Here is a 13,222-nt window from a genome sequence, read left to right as displayed (position 1 = left end):
TTACAAGCATGAGCCATAGCTGTTCTAGTTATTTTTGAGACAAGGTCTCCCTTTTTGTCCAGGCATGCCTAGATGATGATACTCTTAGTTTATTCTTCCTATTGTACCTGGGATAACAAGTACATACCATCACACCTAGCTTTTCCTGTTGAGATATGGATCTTAAGAACTTTTTTGCCCAGGCTGGCCTAGAACCTTAATCCTCCAAATCCAATCTCCCATGTAACTGAGATGGCAAGCATGTGTCACCATACCTAGCTATTGGTTCAGATGGTGTCCTGTGAACTTTTCCCCCTAGGCTGGCCTGTAATCTTGATGCTTCCAATTTCATTTCCCAAATAGCCAGGATTACAGGTGTACCATCAGTGCCCAACATTTTTTTTTTTTTTTGGTCGGTCGTGGGACTTGAACTCTGGGCTTGGGCACTATCCCTCAGCTCTTCAGCTCAAGGTGAGCGCTCTACCTCTTGAACCACAATGCCACTTCCAGTTTTCTAGTGGTTTATTGGAGATAAGAGTCTCACGGAATTTCCTGTCCAGGCTGGCTTTGAACCGAGATCCTCAGATCTCAGCCTCCTGAGTAGCTAGGATTACAGGCCACTAATGCCTGACCCAACATTTTTTTAAACAGTTTTATTGAGACATAATTAACATACATAAAGGCACCTATTAAAGTGTATAATTTAAGATGTTTTTCATTTGAAATAATAATTTCTTTGTATAGTCTTCTATGAGAGCTAGTTAAATATTTTTCATTACTAAGGTTTACTGAGAGTTAGTTAAATATTTTTCATTACTGAAATTTATTGAATACTAGTTAAATATTTTTTCATTATTGAATATGACCAAGTCCAGACAAAGTTTGTGATTTTGAATTTTATTGAGGATTCTCTTTGGTCAGTATGTTAAGTATATTAAAAACACAAGTTAGAGAGATTTGTTTGGTGCTAGAGGAAAGACTGTTCTTTAAATATGTTACATTCAGATGCTTAAAAGTTGAAATGTAATAAGCTTGGAAACTGTATTTTGTGATGCTAATTTATTGTGTTTTATTAGGTCCTGGATGTTCAATTCCTGTGCCAGCTAACCAGTCTTTTTGGACTCGAGAAGAATATTCTCATTTAAAGCTCCCTAGAGCCTCTCATAAAGCTGTGGTCAATGGAAATATAATGTGGATTGTCGGAGGATATATGTTCAACCACTCAGATTGCAACATGGTTTTAGCGTAAGTTGTTTGTAAGAAGCTTAGTTTTCCATTCTGAAAATTTTAAAGCGCAAACAAGCAAACTAAAAAGAAATGGTCAGTAGTTTCTACCACCTGAGAAAAATCGGTTAATATTTTGGTAGTCTTCCAAACCCTTTTTATATATGCTGAATTTTTGAAATTGAGACCCACAAAGAATTCATTGTTATGATAAGAATAATGATCTTTTTGAGATATTTTTTAGTATCTTTTGCTTTAGGTCCCAAAATAGGTTATGTAAATAGGGGATTGCTATTCCTTTTAGTATAATTAATATTTTCAAATGCAAAATTGTTTGAATGTATACTTTACTATTTTGCTTTTGTCTAATACTTCTCAGGTTTGAGCTTTGGTTGCATACTCTGCCACTTGTTTTGAAAGAATAATGTATATTATCATAGAGAAATTTAGCTATGAAGATTAACTTTTAGAAGAGATTTATTAACACTACTTAGGCTGATTTTGTGGTCTAGAATTTTTTCTACGAATTTTCTATTATTGAAGATTGTATTCCTAAAAGGATTCTGGAAATACGGCAGTGGGTATATTGTTTCTGAATTTCCCCCAAATATAGTCATTAAAGAACATAGAGCAAGCTGGTTACTGGTGGCTTATACCTGTAATCCTAACTACTCAGGAGGCTGAGACCTGAGGATCCTGGTTTGAAGCCAGCTAAGCAGACCAGACTGTGAGACTCTTCTCTTCACTTAACCAACAAAATCCCAGAAGTAGAAGCATAGCTCAAGTGATAGAGTATCAGCCTTGAGCAAAACAAGCAAGAGTATGAGGCCTTGAGTTCAAGCCCCAGTACAAAAACAATAAAAAACCATCCAGAACAATTAGGATAGAAAAATGACAACACAGAAGCAACATCTGTAACAAAACTTGATCTGAAGGTATCTTCAGGAATAGATTGGGGCTGAACCATTGGTAGCTGCAAGACTTGTATAATGAGTGTCTGTGCAGTAGTGGGAGACCAATAAGTTCAGAATGGTTAGAGTGTATTCATTTAAAAGCTCAGAAAATCAATTTAAAAACAGTAGCTGACACTGAGAATTTGTGAATATTCTAGTACCAGGGGGAGCTAATGGATCTGTAGTAGGATTGGAAGGGTCTGGAGCAGTTAGTACATTATGTACTCACCAAATGAACCAGCCTGTTTCTTTGCCCGAGAAAATTCCATACTGTGTGAAATGTTGGGAATATAATTCAAATTTCACAAGACAGGGACAATACAGACAAAGTAAAAGAAAGTTCAGGTAATAGTCAGCAGGGTACAGAGCTGAAGATCTAAACAAACAAGGAAGCTGCCATTTGTGGGAACACTGCACCATGGCTACAGAAGAGTAAGATGTTTTACACCAAACTTGCCCTGTAAAAGCTGAGTGAGAACCAAGTTCACTTTAAAATACCAATGCCAACTCTCATAGAAAGTTCTTATAAGCAAAAAAGAGGATAGAGGATAAAATTGTGAAATACAGAAAATATTAAACTGATGAAAAATATTTCAGCATTCCAAAATAAGCTAAAACACAATATAGTGATACATAATGTGAAAGAAAATCTAATCAATTAGAAACAATCTGAATAGAATGTTTAGAGAATAGAAGTTAAGAATCTTTAACATTTTTAAATAATTTCAGAAGTATAGGACACGAAAAATAAACATTAGGAGTTATAAAGAAATGAAAGTTACTTATTTTTGAAAACACAGTTGAAAACTTTTTACTGTATTAAAACACACAAAGAAATGCTGAAAGGTAGAAAAAAGGCTACAGTCTGGCTAGTGATTCCAGGGAACAAACTGAACTGCCGATGAGTTCTGAGGGTTTTCTTTTTGCCTTGGGTACTTCAGACTTGCTGTTGAGGAAATGGGCAGTTTAGAAATGCTGACAGATGAAAGCCAAGAGCCCAAGGAAAGGGCTGGGATGTGTCTTAGTGGTAGAGTACCTGCTTAGTGTTCATGAGGTCCTAACGTTGATGCCCACTACCTCAAAGAAAAAAAAAGAGGGAAAAAGAAAGCACAAGAAAACCCATTCTTTCTTTTTTCCTCTTCCTTTTCCTCTTCCTTTTTTTTTTTTTTTTTTGGTCAGTATTGAAGTTTGAACTCAAGGGTTTGTGCTTCCTGGGTGAACTCAAGGGTTTGGGCTTCCTAGGTGAATGCTCTACCAATCTGAGCCATACTTGTAGCCTGAAAGCTTTTAATAGTAATCTGTATTCCAGCTAAAAATGATGGAAATGTAGCCCCATCCTGCTCTGTGTGGAAAACCTGGAAGTGCCAGGATCTAGTGAGATGCCCCAATCACCCTTCCCCTCCCTTGTGCTGAGTTGTATTAGAAGGCCATCGAGGAACCTTGGATTTTCATCTCCACCTAGCCATAAAAAGGCCTCCTTCACCTATGTAATATCAGTGAAGACATTACTCCTAATGGTAATGACGCTAACTAGTCCTCCTTCCCCATTCCACTGGAATGGTTATCAGAGGAAACTTACTATAACAAAGTTTAAGTAAGATCTAAATCTCATGACATAATATACACAGTGTTCAGATTTTAATAGAAAATAAAATTTGTCATGCCGAGAGCCAGGAAAATCTCAACTTGAATGAAAAAAGGCAATGAAAACACACTAACATGACATGTTAGAATTATCTTACAAGAATTTTTAAATAGCCATTATAAAACTGCTTCCATGATGCTGGGTGCTGGTGGCTTATGTCTGTAATCCTAGCTACTCAGGAAGCTGAGAACTAAGGATCGTTGTTCAAAGCCAGCCTGGGCAAGACAGTCTGTGAGACTCTTAGCTTCAATTTGCCATCAGAAAACTAGAAGTGGTGCTGTGGCTCAAAGTGGTAGAGCATTAGCTTTGAGTAAAAAAGCTCAAGGACAGTGCCCAAGCCCTGAGTTCAAGTCCCATAACTGCCCCCCCCAAAAAAAGCTAAAATGAATAATTACATATGTTTGAAACAAATGTAGTAAATCTCACCCCAAAAATCAGAGATATAAGGAAAAATCAAACCAACAAACTTAAAACTGAAAAAACATAGCCAAGACAAAAATCCCAGTGAATTAGTCAAAGAAGAATGGGGTGGGGGTTGGGGGGAAACAGAAGAAAGTTAGTGGAAGTACAGATGGAACAATAGAAGTTCTCTCTTTTTTTTTCTTTTGGTCCTGGGCCTTGAACTTAAGAGTCTGGGTGCTATCCCTGAGTTGTTGTGCTCAAGGCTATATAGTACTTTACTACTTGAGCCACAGCTCCATGTCTGGCTTTTTTTTTTTTTTTTTTTTAATTAGAGATAAGAGTTTCATGGACTTTCCAGCCTGGCCTGGCTTTGAATTGTGATCCTCAGATCTCAGTCTCCTGAATAGCTAGGATTATAGATATGAGCCACAGGCACCAGGCAGAACATAGAAATTTATTCAAGAAATTTATATTAAATCTCAAAACTATATATATAGTCATGAGTTGCCAGTGCCCAGCAAATCTTATTATTTTTCACAAAAAACTTGGATTAGGGAAGTGGCGCCGTGGTTCAAGTGGTAGAACACTAGCCTTGAGCTGAAGAGCTGAGAGACAGTGCCCAGGCCCAGAGTTCAGGCCCCATAACCAACAAAAAAAAAACAAACTTGGATTAGTCTAGTAAACTCCTATAGAAAAGAAACATTTATTTAAGATGTAACAATAATTTTAATTTCCTTTTGGTTTCCTTTTTTTTATTCTATAAAATTTACAATTAAGGTATCATCTGGGATATTCATTTTTTGAATCTATTCTGTGTATATATGCATAGAATATATCTGGAGCTGTACTTACTGTTGATGATGGAACATAAAATAATTTTTTAAATGTTCAGCTCTTTTTTTACATTACTTGTATTCATAGTGAACATGTATGATTTTTATAATAGCAGTAGCATGATGACTTTTCTCAAAAGCCAAAAAAAAAAGTATTTTAAGATACTGATTGTGATTATATAATAATGATATAATGATTCATTAGCATTTTAATTATAAAAATAGGAATATAAGTTATTTTCTTTTTGTCATTTATGTATTTCAGAGTTCTTTAAATATAATCATTGTGTACTTGAAATACTATAGTGGCATCCTTTCTTGAAAGTATGTGAACTACATAATTAAAAGGAAAGATTAGTAATTTTCTTAATTATCCTTTTTTTAAAGTCAGGTACTTTATTTATTTTTTATTTTTTATTTTATTTATTTTTTTGGGTCCGGTCGTGGGGCCTGAACTCTGGGCCTGAGCACTGTCCCTCAGCTCTTCAGCTCAAGGCTAGCGCTCTACCACTTGAGCCACAGCGCCACTTCTGGCTTTTTTTCCTTTTGCTTATGTGGTTCTGAGGAATTGAACCCAGGGCCTCAGGCATACAAGGCAAGTGCTCTACCGCTGAGCCACCTTCCCAGCCCAAAGTCAGGTACTTTAAAAAGACTTTACTAAAGACAGGTCTTTAATTTTTCTTAATTAACTGAAAGAAAGGTTATAAGAAATTAAACCTAAGTCTCTTTAGTATGATGTAAGCTTCAAGAGATTTAGACTTTGTATAGGTAAGGTTTTCAAAAAGTATTAACTTCCAGTAGAGAAAGTAAAGCTGTCACCCAAGTGTTAGAGCACAGCCTTGAGCAAAAATCATAAGGGACAGTGCCCACACACTGAGTTCAAGTCCCAGTCCTGGCAGTAAACTTTTATTTCTTTCCAGGATTGTGTAGTCTAACTCTTCTTCCTGAGTTCCAACAGGCCCAAGGGCCCCAGGTGTCAGGTGTGTTTGCCAGATTGACAGGTACCTTCTTATACATGGTAGACTTAATGAGCATTTCTAAACAGTATTATAACACAAGTAAAAGAGTGTAGGATGTTCTGTTTTGTCATGAGTGCAAATATGATCTGTTTGTTTTGTAGGTATGACCTTACCTCTAGGGAATGGCTTCCACTGAACCGTTCTGTGAACAATGTGGTTGTTAGATATGGTCATTCTTTGGCATTGCATAAGGTAAAAATCTCTCTACTCTGTACTAAGCAAGAAATTCAACTCTTCTAAATTACTTTATGCTGTGGAAAAGCTATTCAATATTAGTTATTAGTTGTGGGGGGGAACTTTCTATTTAGTGGGATGAAGATATTTGATTGGCTAAGTTATAAGTGAAAACTGAAGTAACTTTTTTTTTTGGTGCCAGTCCTGGGGCTTGAACTCAGGGCCTGGGTACTGACCCTAAGTATCTTTTGCTCAAGGCTAGCACTCTACCTCTTCAGCCAGTGCCGCTTACAGCTTTATCTGTTTATGTGGTACTGAGGAATCAAACCCAGGGCTTCATGCATGCTAGGCAAGCACTGCCAATAAGCCACATTCCCAGCCTTGAAGTAAAAGTGTGTGTGTGTGTGTATTTTTTTTTTTTTTTTGGTCAGTCGTGGAGCTTGAACTCTGGCCTGGGTGCTGTCCCTCAGCTCTTCAGCTCAAGGCTAGCATTCTACCACTTGAGCCACAGTGCCACTTCTGGTTTTCTGGTGGTTAATTGGAGATAAGAGTCTCACAGACTTTCCTGCCTGGGCTGGCTTTGAACTGTGATCCTCAGATCTCAGCCTCCAGAGTAGCTAGGATTACAGGTGTGAGCCTCCAGCACCTGGCTCTAAATTTTTTTTTTTGGGGGGGGGGTCCGGTCGTGGGGCCTGAACTCTGGGCCTGGGCGCTGTCCCTCAGCTCTTCAGCTCAAGGCTAGTGCTCTACCACTTGTGGATCTAAATTTTTTTAATGTAAGATTTTATTGGATTCAAACTACTGAGTATTATGATTTTGATGCCATATGGTTAAAAATACAGATTAAAAAGTGTTATAATTTACATGTTTATGCTCACTAGCAGGTTTAGCCAAGGATAGCCACATTATACTATAACTGAATAATCATGTTCATTTTCTTGTTTTTGTAGGTATGTTGTAGATGGAACAACTTTATTTTTTCAGGTCATTTTATCCTGTAGTAGATCTCATGTGAGAAAGTCCAGGAAAAGTTGCAAGGTTTTAGAAATGCAGAATGTGATTATATTTTATTCCTTTCTCTATTCTTGACCTCATATTTACTGAAAGGTGCATTTCACTAATATTTTTAAGCTAAGAATAATATCGGGGTTTAAATAAATCATCGTCTGTTCTTAGATTTGAATTTTTTAATGGTTTCTAAAATCGTGTTTACATTTTCCCCTAGGATAAAATTTACATGTATGGAGGAAAAATTGACTCAACCGGAAATGTGACCAATGAGTTAAGAGTGTTTCATATCCATAATGAATCATGGGTATTGTTGACCCCTAAGGCAAAGGAGCAGTATGCAGTGGTTGGGCACTCAGCACACATTGTTACCCTCCAAAGTGGCCGAGTGGTCATGCTGGTCATCTTTGGCCACTGCCCACTCTATGGATATATAAGCAGTGTGCAAGAATATGACTTGGGTAGGTATATTTTTTTCCAGTAGATGTATTTTGCACATCAAATTTACATCTACCTTTATTATTAGGATAGTTTAATAAGATTCTAATCTTAATTCAATATTTTATTTTGAAATGCAGTTTTAACATTAATGTACTCCCAATGAAATTCAGGTAATTGTTGCCCTTATGTAGTATGTATTTTAATTAGGAAGAAGCCAAAAATGGTACTAGAAGCTTTGAAAAGAAAGTAAATAAAAATAGTTCAAAAGAACACATAACCTGAAAAATTGGGAGGGTAGTCCTTTAGAAATTGGTTTAATGAAATTTGATTCCCTCTTAGTGTATAATCTTTCATTACATCTGCATGGTAGGAATATCATCCAAAATTAACATTTTGAGAAAACAGGTCTAAGAATTGCTTGTATATTGGTCACTACACATGATAGGGAATTAATGTTTTGGGGGAGAATCTGACTGTTAAGTTTAGTGAAATTCTTTTCTTACTTAGCAAGTTAGAACATTAGAATATTTAAGAGATCAGAATTTAGCATCATGACTGTTAAAAATTTTAGGAGTCTTTAATTAGTTGTTCTTTCTTTCTCTTTTCTTTCTTTCTTTCTTTTTTTTTTTTTTTTGAGACAGTACTTTGCTGTGTAGAGTAGGCAGATCTCAAACTTGGAATCCTGTCTCAGCCTTCCTAATGCTGGGATTACAGGTGTTTATTATGCTTAACAAGGTGGCTTCCTTTGTATGTATATATGAGTGGGCATGCGTGTGCACAAATGTGCCTGCCTGCCAGTATGGGGGCTTGAGCTCAGGGCCTCAAGCTTTCTCTTGGCTTTTTCACTTACGTCTGGTTGGCATTCTACCACTCTACCTATTCCTCCATACTTTTTGCTGACTAATTGACCATGAGTCTTTCAGATTTATCTGCTTGGGCTGGTTTCAAACTGTGATTTTCAGATCTCATCGTGTAGAGTTTTATAGGTGTGAGCACCTGCTGCCCTGCTAAGGTGCCTTCTTTTAAAAATAAGAGTTTAATTATTAGAGAACTTGCCTTTAACTGTTTTTTTTTTTCCTTTCCAGATAAAAACACATGGAATATATTACAGACCCAAGGTGCCCTTGTGCAAGGAGGCTATGGCCATAGCAGTGTTTATGATCCCAAAACCAAGGCCCTGTATGTTCATGGTGGTTACAAGGCTTTTAGTGCTAATAAATATCGGCTTGCAGACGACCTCTACAGATACGATGTGGACACCCGGATGTGGTATGTGCTTTTCTTGAGCTTTTACTTTATACTATGAATTCTATATAAGCAATTGGTGGGAAAATGTGTTCTGTTTTTGTTTTCAGGTCTGGCAGATAATTCTATTTAGCATTGGAAACTAGAGAAGTTAAGAAGTAGCCATAAGATTAAAAAAATGATATATATTTTTGTTTGTTTGTTTGTTTGTGGGACTTGAACTCTGGGCCTGGGCTCTGTCCCTCAGCTCCAGCTCAAAGCGAGCTTTCTACCACTTGAGCCACAGCGCCACTTTTGGTTTTCTGATGGTTAATTGGAGATAAGAGTCTCACTTTTCTGCCTAGGCTGGCTTTGAACCATGATCCTCAGATCTTAGCTTCCTGAGTAGCTAGGATTATAGGCATGAGCCACTGGCGCCCAGCTAGTATATTTTATTGTTGCATTATTCTGGTAATTTTTATAAAATAGAAGGATGATTAGAAAATGCTTGACATTTTGTATTTTCAGTTTTCATATACTAAGTACTACTGTACAATTTTGTTCCTTCAGAATTCTAAGGAATAACGTACATAGCTGACATTTAAAAAAAATATCCTTTTGTTTCTTAGTTGTGTAAGAATCAAAATTTGGGCCTTGCACATGGTAGACAAATGTTGTACCACTGAGCTATGCTCATATCAAGCTAGATTAATTTTTTTTTGGGGGGGGGTCTGTTTGTGAGGCCTGAACTCTGGGCCTGGGCGCTGTCCCTCAGCTCTTCAGCTCAAGGCTACCACTTGAGCCACAGCGCCACTTTCTGGCTTTTTTCTTTTTGCTTATGGGTGCTGAGGAATCAAACCCAGGGCCTCATGCATGCAAGGCAAGTGCTCTACCACTGAGCCACCTTCCCAGCCCTGTCCCTGAGTTTCTTTGCTCAAAGTTAGTGTTCTACTAGTTGAGCTACAGGTACACTTGTAGCTTTTTTTGGAAGTTATTTGGAGATAAAAGGCTCACAGACTCCTGCCTGGGATTGGATGTCTTGAACTGCAATTCTCAAAGCTCAACTTCCTGAGTAGCTTGGATTAGAGACATGAGGCACTAGTGTTCAACTGATAGATTAATTTTTTTTAAAATCTTGCTTTGATAACCAGTGTCTTTTTTGGCATAAGTTACTGGCATCATCCCATAAAATCATCAGACAAGTTGTTCTCATTCCAATTTGGCAGAGCTCTCCTCACTTTAAATATTACATTAATTTTAGCAAATGTAAATTTAAGTTGTGAAATAATGATATTAATATAAAGCAATACATTCTCCCTTTCTTTGGTATTTCCTCACATTTTTTGACATGATGCCATGAATATGATTTTACATTTTGTCTGCTAAAAAATTGCCATTATTGGTGACTGTGTAATACTTTGTTGTGTGGTCATACTAAGCCTGTGCAGTTGGAAATAACATTGTACGTAAACTTTTGTCTATATTTTATATCATTTTAACCAGAAACTGAAATTATGTAGCCTTGGGGTGTAGGTGGTTTATAGGAAGAAAAGTCTGGAAGTTAAAAAGTGATTATGCTTGCATTAGCAGATAGAAAAGTATTCTTTAAGAACTAACCTTCTGTTTATTATTTTTAAATAAATGCAAAAGGACCATTCTTAAGGACAGCCGATTTTTCCGTTACTTGCACACAGCTGTAATAGTGAGTGGAACCATGCTTGTATTTGGAGGAAACACACACAATGACACATCTATGAGCCACGGAGCGAAATGCTTCTCTTCAGATTTCATGGCTTATGACATTGGTAAGTTGTCCAAAGCTGTTTTGGCTTCAGAGGAATGATTTGTAATTATAAGCAATATAAATGTTAATTTTTGAGGCTGACTTAAATTAAGTGGTTTCTCCTTTGACACATGTACTTTACATAGTAGTGGTATGTAGTTGTAACCATCAATATTGTGTCAAAGTGGATTAACATAGATTATCTGTATTTCATTTCATAGAAAACAGGCATCACATATTTTCTTGGTGTGATAATATACTAGACCAGAAGAGGGCAGGATTTATTCATTCATGAAAAGCAGATACCAAGTGCTCTTTTTCTATAAATATCGACTATTCTTTTTAAAATAAATTTTTTTACCATGATAAATGCATATAAAACTGTATAAAACTTAACATTTTAATCTTTTTACATGTACAAGTCAGTTGAATTAAAACTTGTAAAACTGAAGGTTTACCACAAAACTCATAATTTTCCATCTGTATTTTTCCATTACAGCTACTAAAGTTAGGGCAATTCCGTGTAGAGAAGGGGAGAAAAATTTGGAACCTGCATGTTTTACTCAAATAAGCTTTGTAAATAGGAGGTTTTGTTTGTTTGTTTTGCCAATCCTGGGGCTTGAACTCAGGGATTGGGCACTGTTCCTGAGCTTTTTTTTTTTTTGGCCAAGGCTAGCACCCTACCACTTGAGCCACAGCACCACTTCTGGTTTCTTCTGTTTATGTGGTACTGAGGAATCAAACCCAGGGCTTCATGCATGTTAGAATGCACTCTACCACTAAGCCACATTCCCAGCCCCTAATATGAGATTTTTTAAAAATTAGAAACATTCTAGTGAGTTAGGGATATAGTTAAATGGTAGAGCTTATCTAACATGTGTAAGACTCTGGGTTCAATCATATTTGGGTAGGTAAAGCAATAGGAAATTGGGGGATTTCATGGTTCTAGATGATTCACTGGTTTGCATTGCTGTGTGATCTGTATTTCTTCTATGCCCATCTGCTTTGCTACTGCTGCTTTCTAGCTTAGGGACAATAGCATGACTAGCAAAGTTCTTTTTGATTATGAATGGCAATCTGCTCTAAAATACGTTTTTCTTGCTCCTAGCCTGTGATCGGTGGTCAGTGCTTCCCAGACCTGATCTCCACCATGATGTTAATAGATTTGGCCATACAGCAGTCTTACACAACAGGTAAGTAGAAAAAATGCTTACTCTTCTTGTGTTTGAAATGAAGTAAAAATAAAGAAGAATTGGACTTCTGTATTATTTCCAAGGATTTTTTTCATCTCATTAGTTTTTCACAGAACCACATAGATTTAAATTTCCTGATTTATGCTTAAAATACTTGGTGTAGATATGAATTACTTCAAATGCTTTATTGATAAGGTTATATTTTGTCTTGGATTGGCCTTAAACTGAAATCTTCTTGCCTTTGCCTCCTGAGTAGATGGGATTATGAGCATGTACTACAATGTCTGGCTCATTTTCTTTTTTTTTTTTTTTTGGTCCAGTTGTGGGGCCTGAACTCTGGGCCTGGGCACTGTCCCTCAGCTCTTCAGCTCAAGGCTAGTGCCCTACCACTTGAGCCACAGTGCCACTTCTGGCTTTTTTCTTTTTTCTTATGTGGTGCTGAGGAATCAAACCCAGGGCCTCAGGCATGCAAGGCAAGCGCTCTACCACTGAGCCAACTTCCCAGCCCCATCTGGCTCATTTTCTGAGATAGTGGATATAAAAAATATATTATTAAACATATTTTAGGTGTTTAAAATTTTGGTGTCAAAGTGATGTACAGAGGGGTTATAGATACATAAGTAAGATAGTGAGTATATTTCTTGTCTAACTTGTTACCCTTCCCTCATTTTTCTCCCTCTTTCCCTCCCCCCACCCACCCCACCCTACCCCAAAATAGTGTTTCATTGACTTTTTGCCTATGCTGATTTTGAACTACAGTCCTCCTATCTCTGCCTTACAAGTAGCTGCATATTTTAAGTGTTTCTTGCCAGGCCAACTGGACTGTGATTTTGAGAATAAGGAAAGGGAAGGTAAGAGTTGTAAGGCTCTGAGACTGTGGAAAAGGCAAGCATCCTTGAAGGCTTCTTCACTCTCCCAGTACCAGCAGGCGATTTCAAAATTGCTGAGAACACAACTCTACTGGAGGAATGAGCTTATGTGGTTTAAGCAACAAATTGGCTAGTTGAATCTAGCCTGCTTCATGTGAGATAGTGGGATTAAAAGTGAAACCTGGGGCCCAGCATGGTAGCCCACACCTGTAATTCTAGCTACTCAGGAGGCAGGAATTACAAGGATCACATTTGGTGGTGAGCCCCTGAAAAGTTTATGAGACACCATCTTAACCAATTAACTGGGCATTTCTTTTATCCCAGCTATGAGAGAATAGGAGGATTACAGTCCATATTGGTCTGGGCATAAATTCAAGATCCTATCATCTGGATAACGAAAGCAACAAGAGTTGTGGGTGTAGATTAAGTGGTAAAGCACTTCCTTATGACCAGATCATGAGTTCAACCTCTACTA

General features: G+C 37.2%; 1 protein-coding gene across 2 annotated transcripts in view; it reads left to right on the top strand.

Annotated features, from left to right (window-relative positions):
- The window catches only part of Atrn (attractin), a 103,225-nt gene that overhangs the window by 43,728 nt on the left and 46,275 nt on the right, over positions 1–13,222 (top strand). For both annotated transcript variants that reach the window (XM_070006873.1, XM_070006872.1), the window contains exons 6-11: positions 1,056–1,224; positions 6,157–6,247; positions 7,455–7,698; positions 8,764–8,947; positions 10,553–10,707; positions 11,794–11,878. In XM_070006873.1, the coding sequence (XP_069862974.1) occupies positions 1,056–1,224; positions 6,157–6,247; positions 7,455–7,698; positions 8,764–8,947; positions 10,553–10,707; positions 11,794–11,878 (928 nt within the window). The remainder of the gene's footprint in view (positions 1–1,055; positions 1,225–6,156; positions 6,248–7,454; positions 7,699–8,763; positions 8,948–10,552; positions 10,708–11,793; positions 11,879–13,222) is intronic.

This window comes from Dipodomys merriami, unplaced genomic scaffold (assembly GCF_024711535.1).
Source record: "Dipodomys merriami isolate MVZ:Mamm:240054 unplaced genomic scaffold, mDipMer1.0.p SCAF_7, whole genome shotgun sequence".
In the NCBI taxonomy this organism is placed as follows: domain Eukaryota; kingdom Metazoa; phylum Chordata; class Mammalia; order Rodentia; family Heteromyidae; genus Dipodomys; species Dipodomys merriami.
Note: the sequence above shows the minus strand (reverse complement) of the source record. Positions and strands in the feature narration are given on the sequence as shown.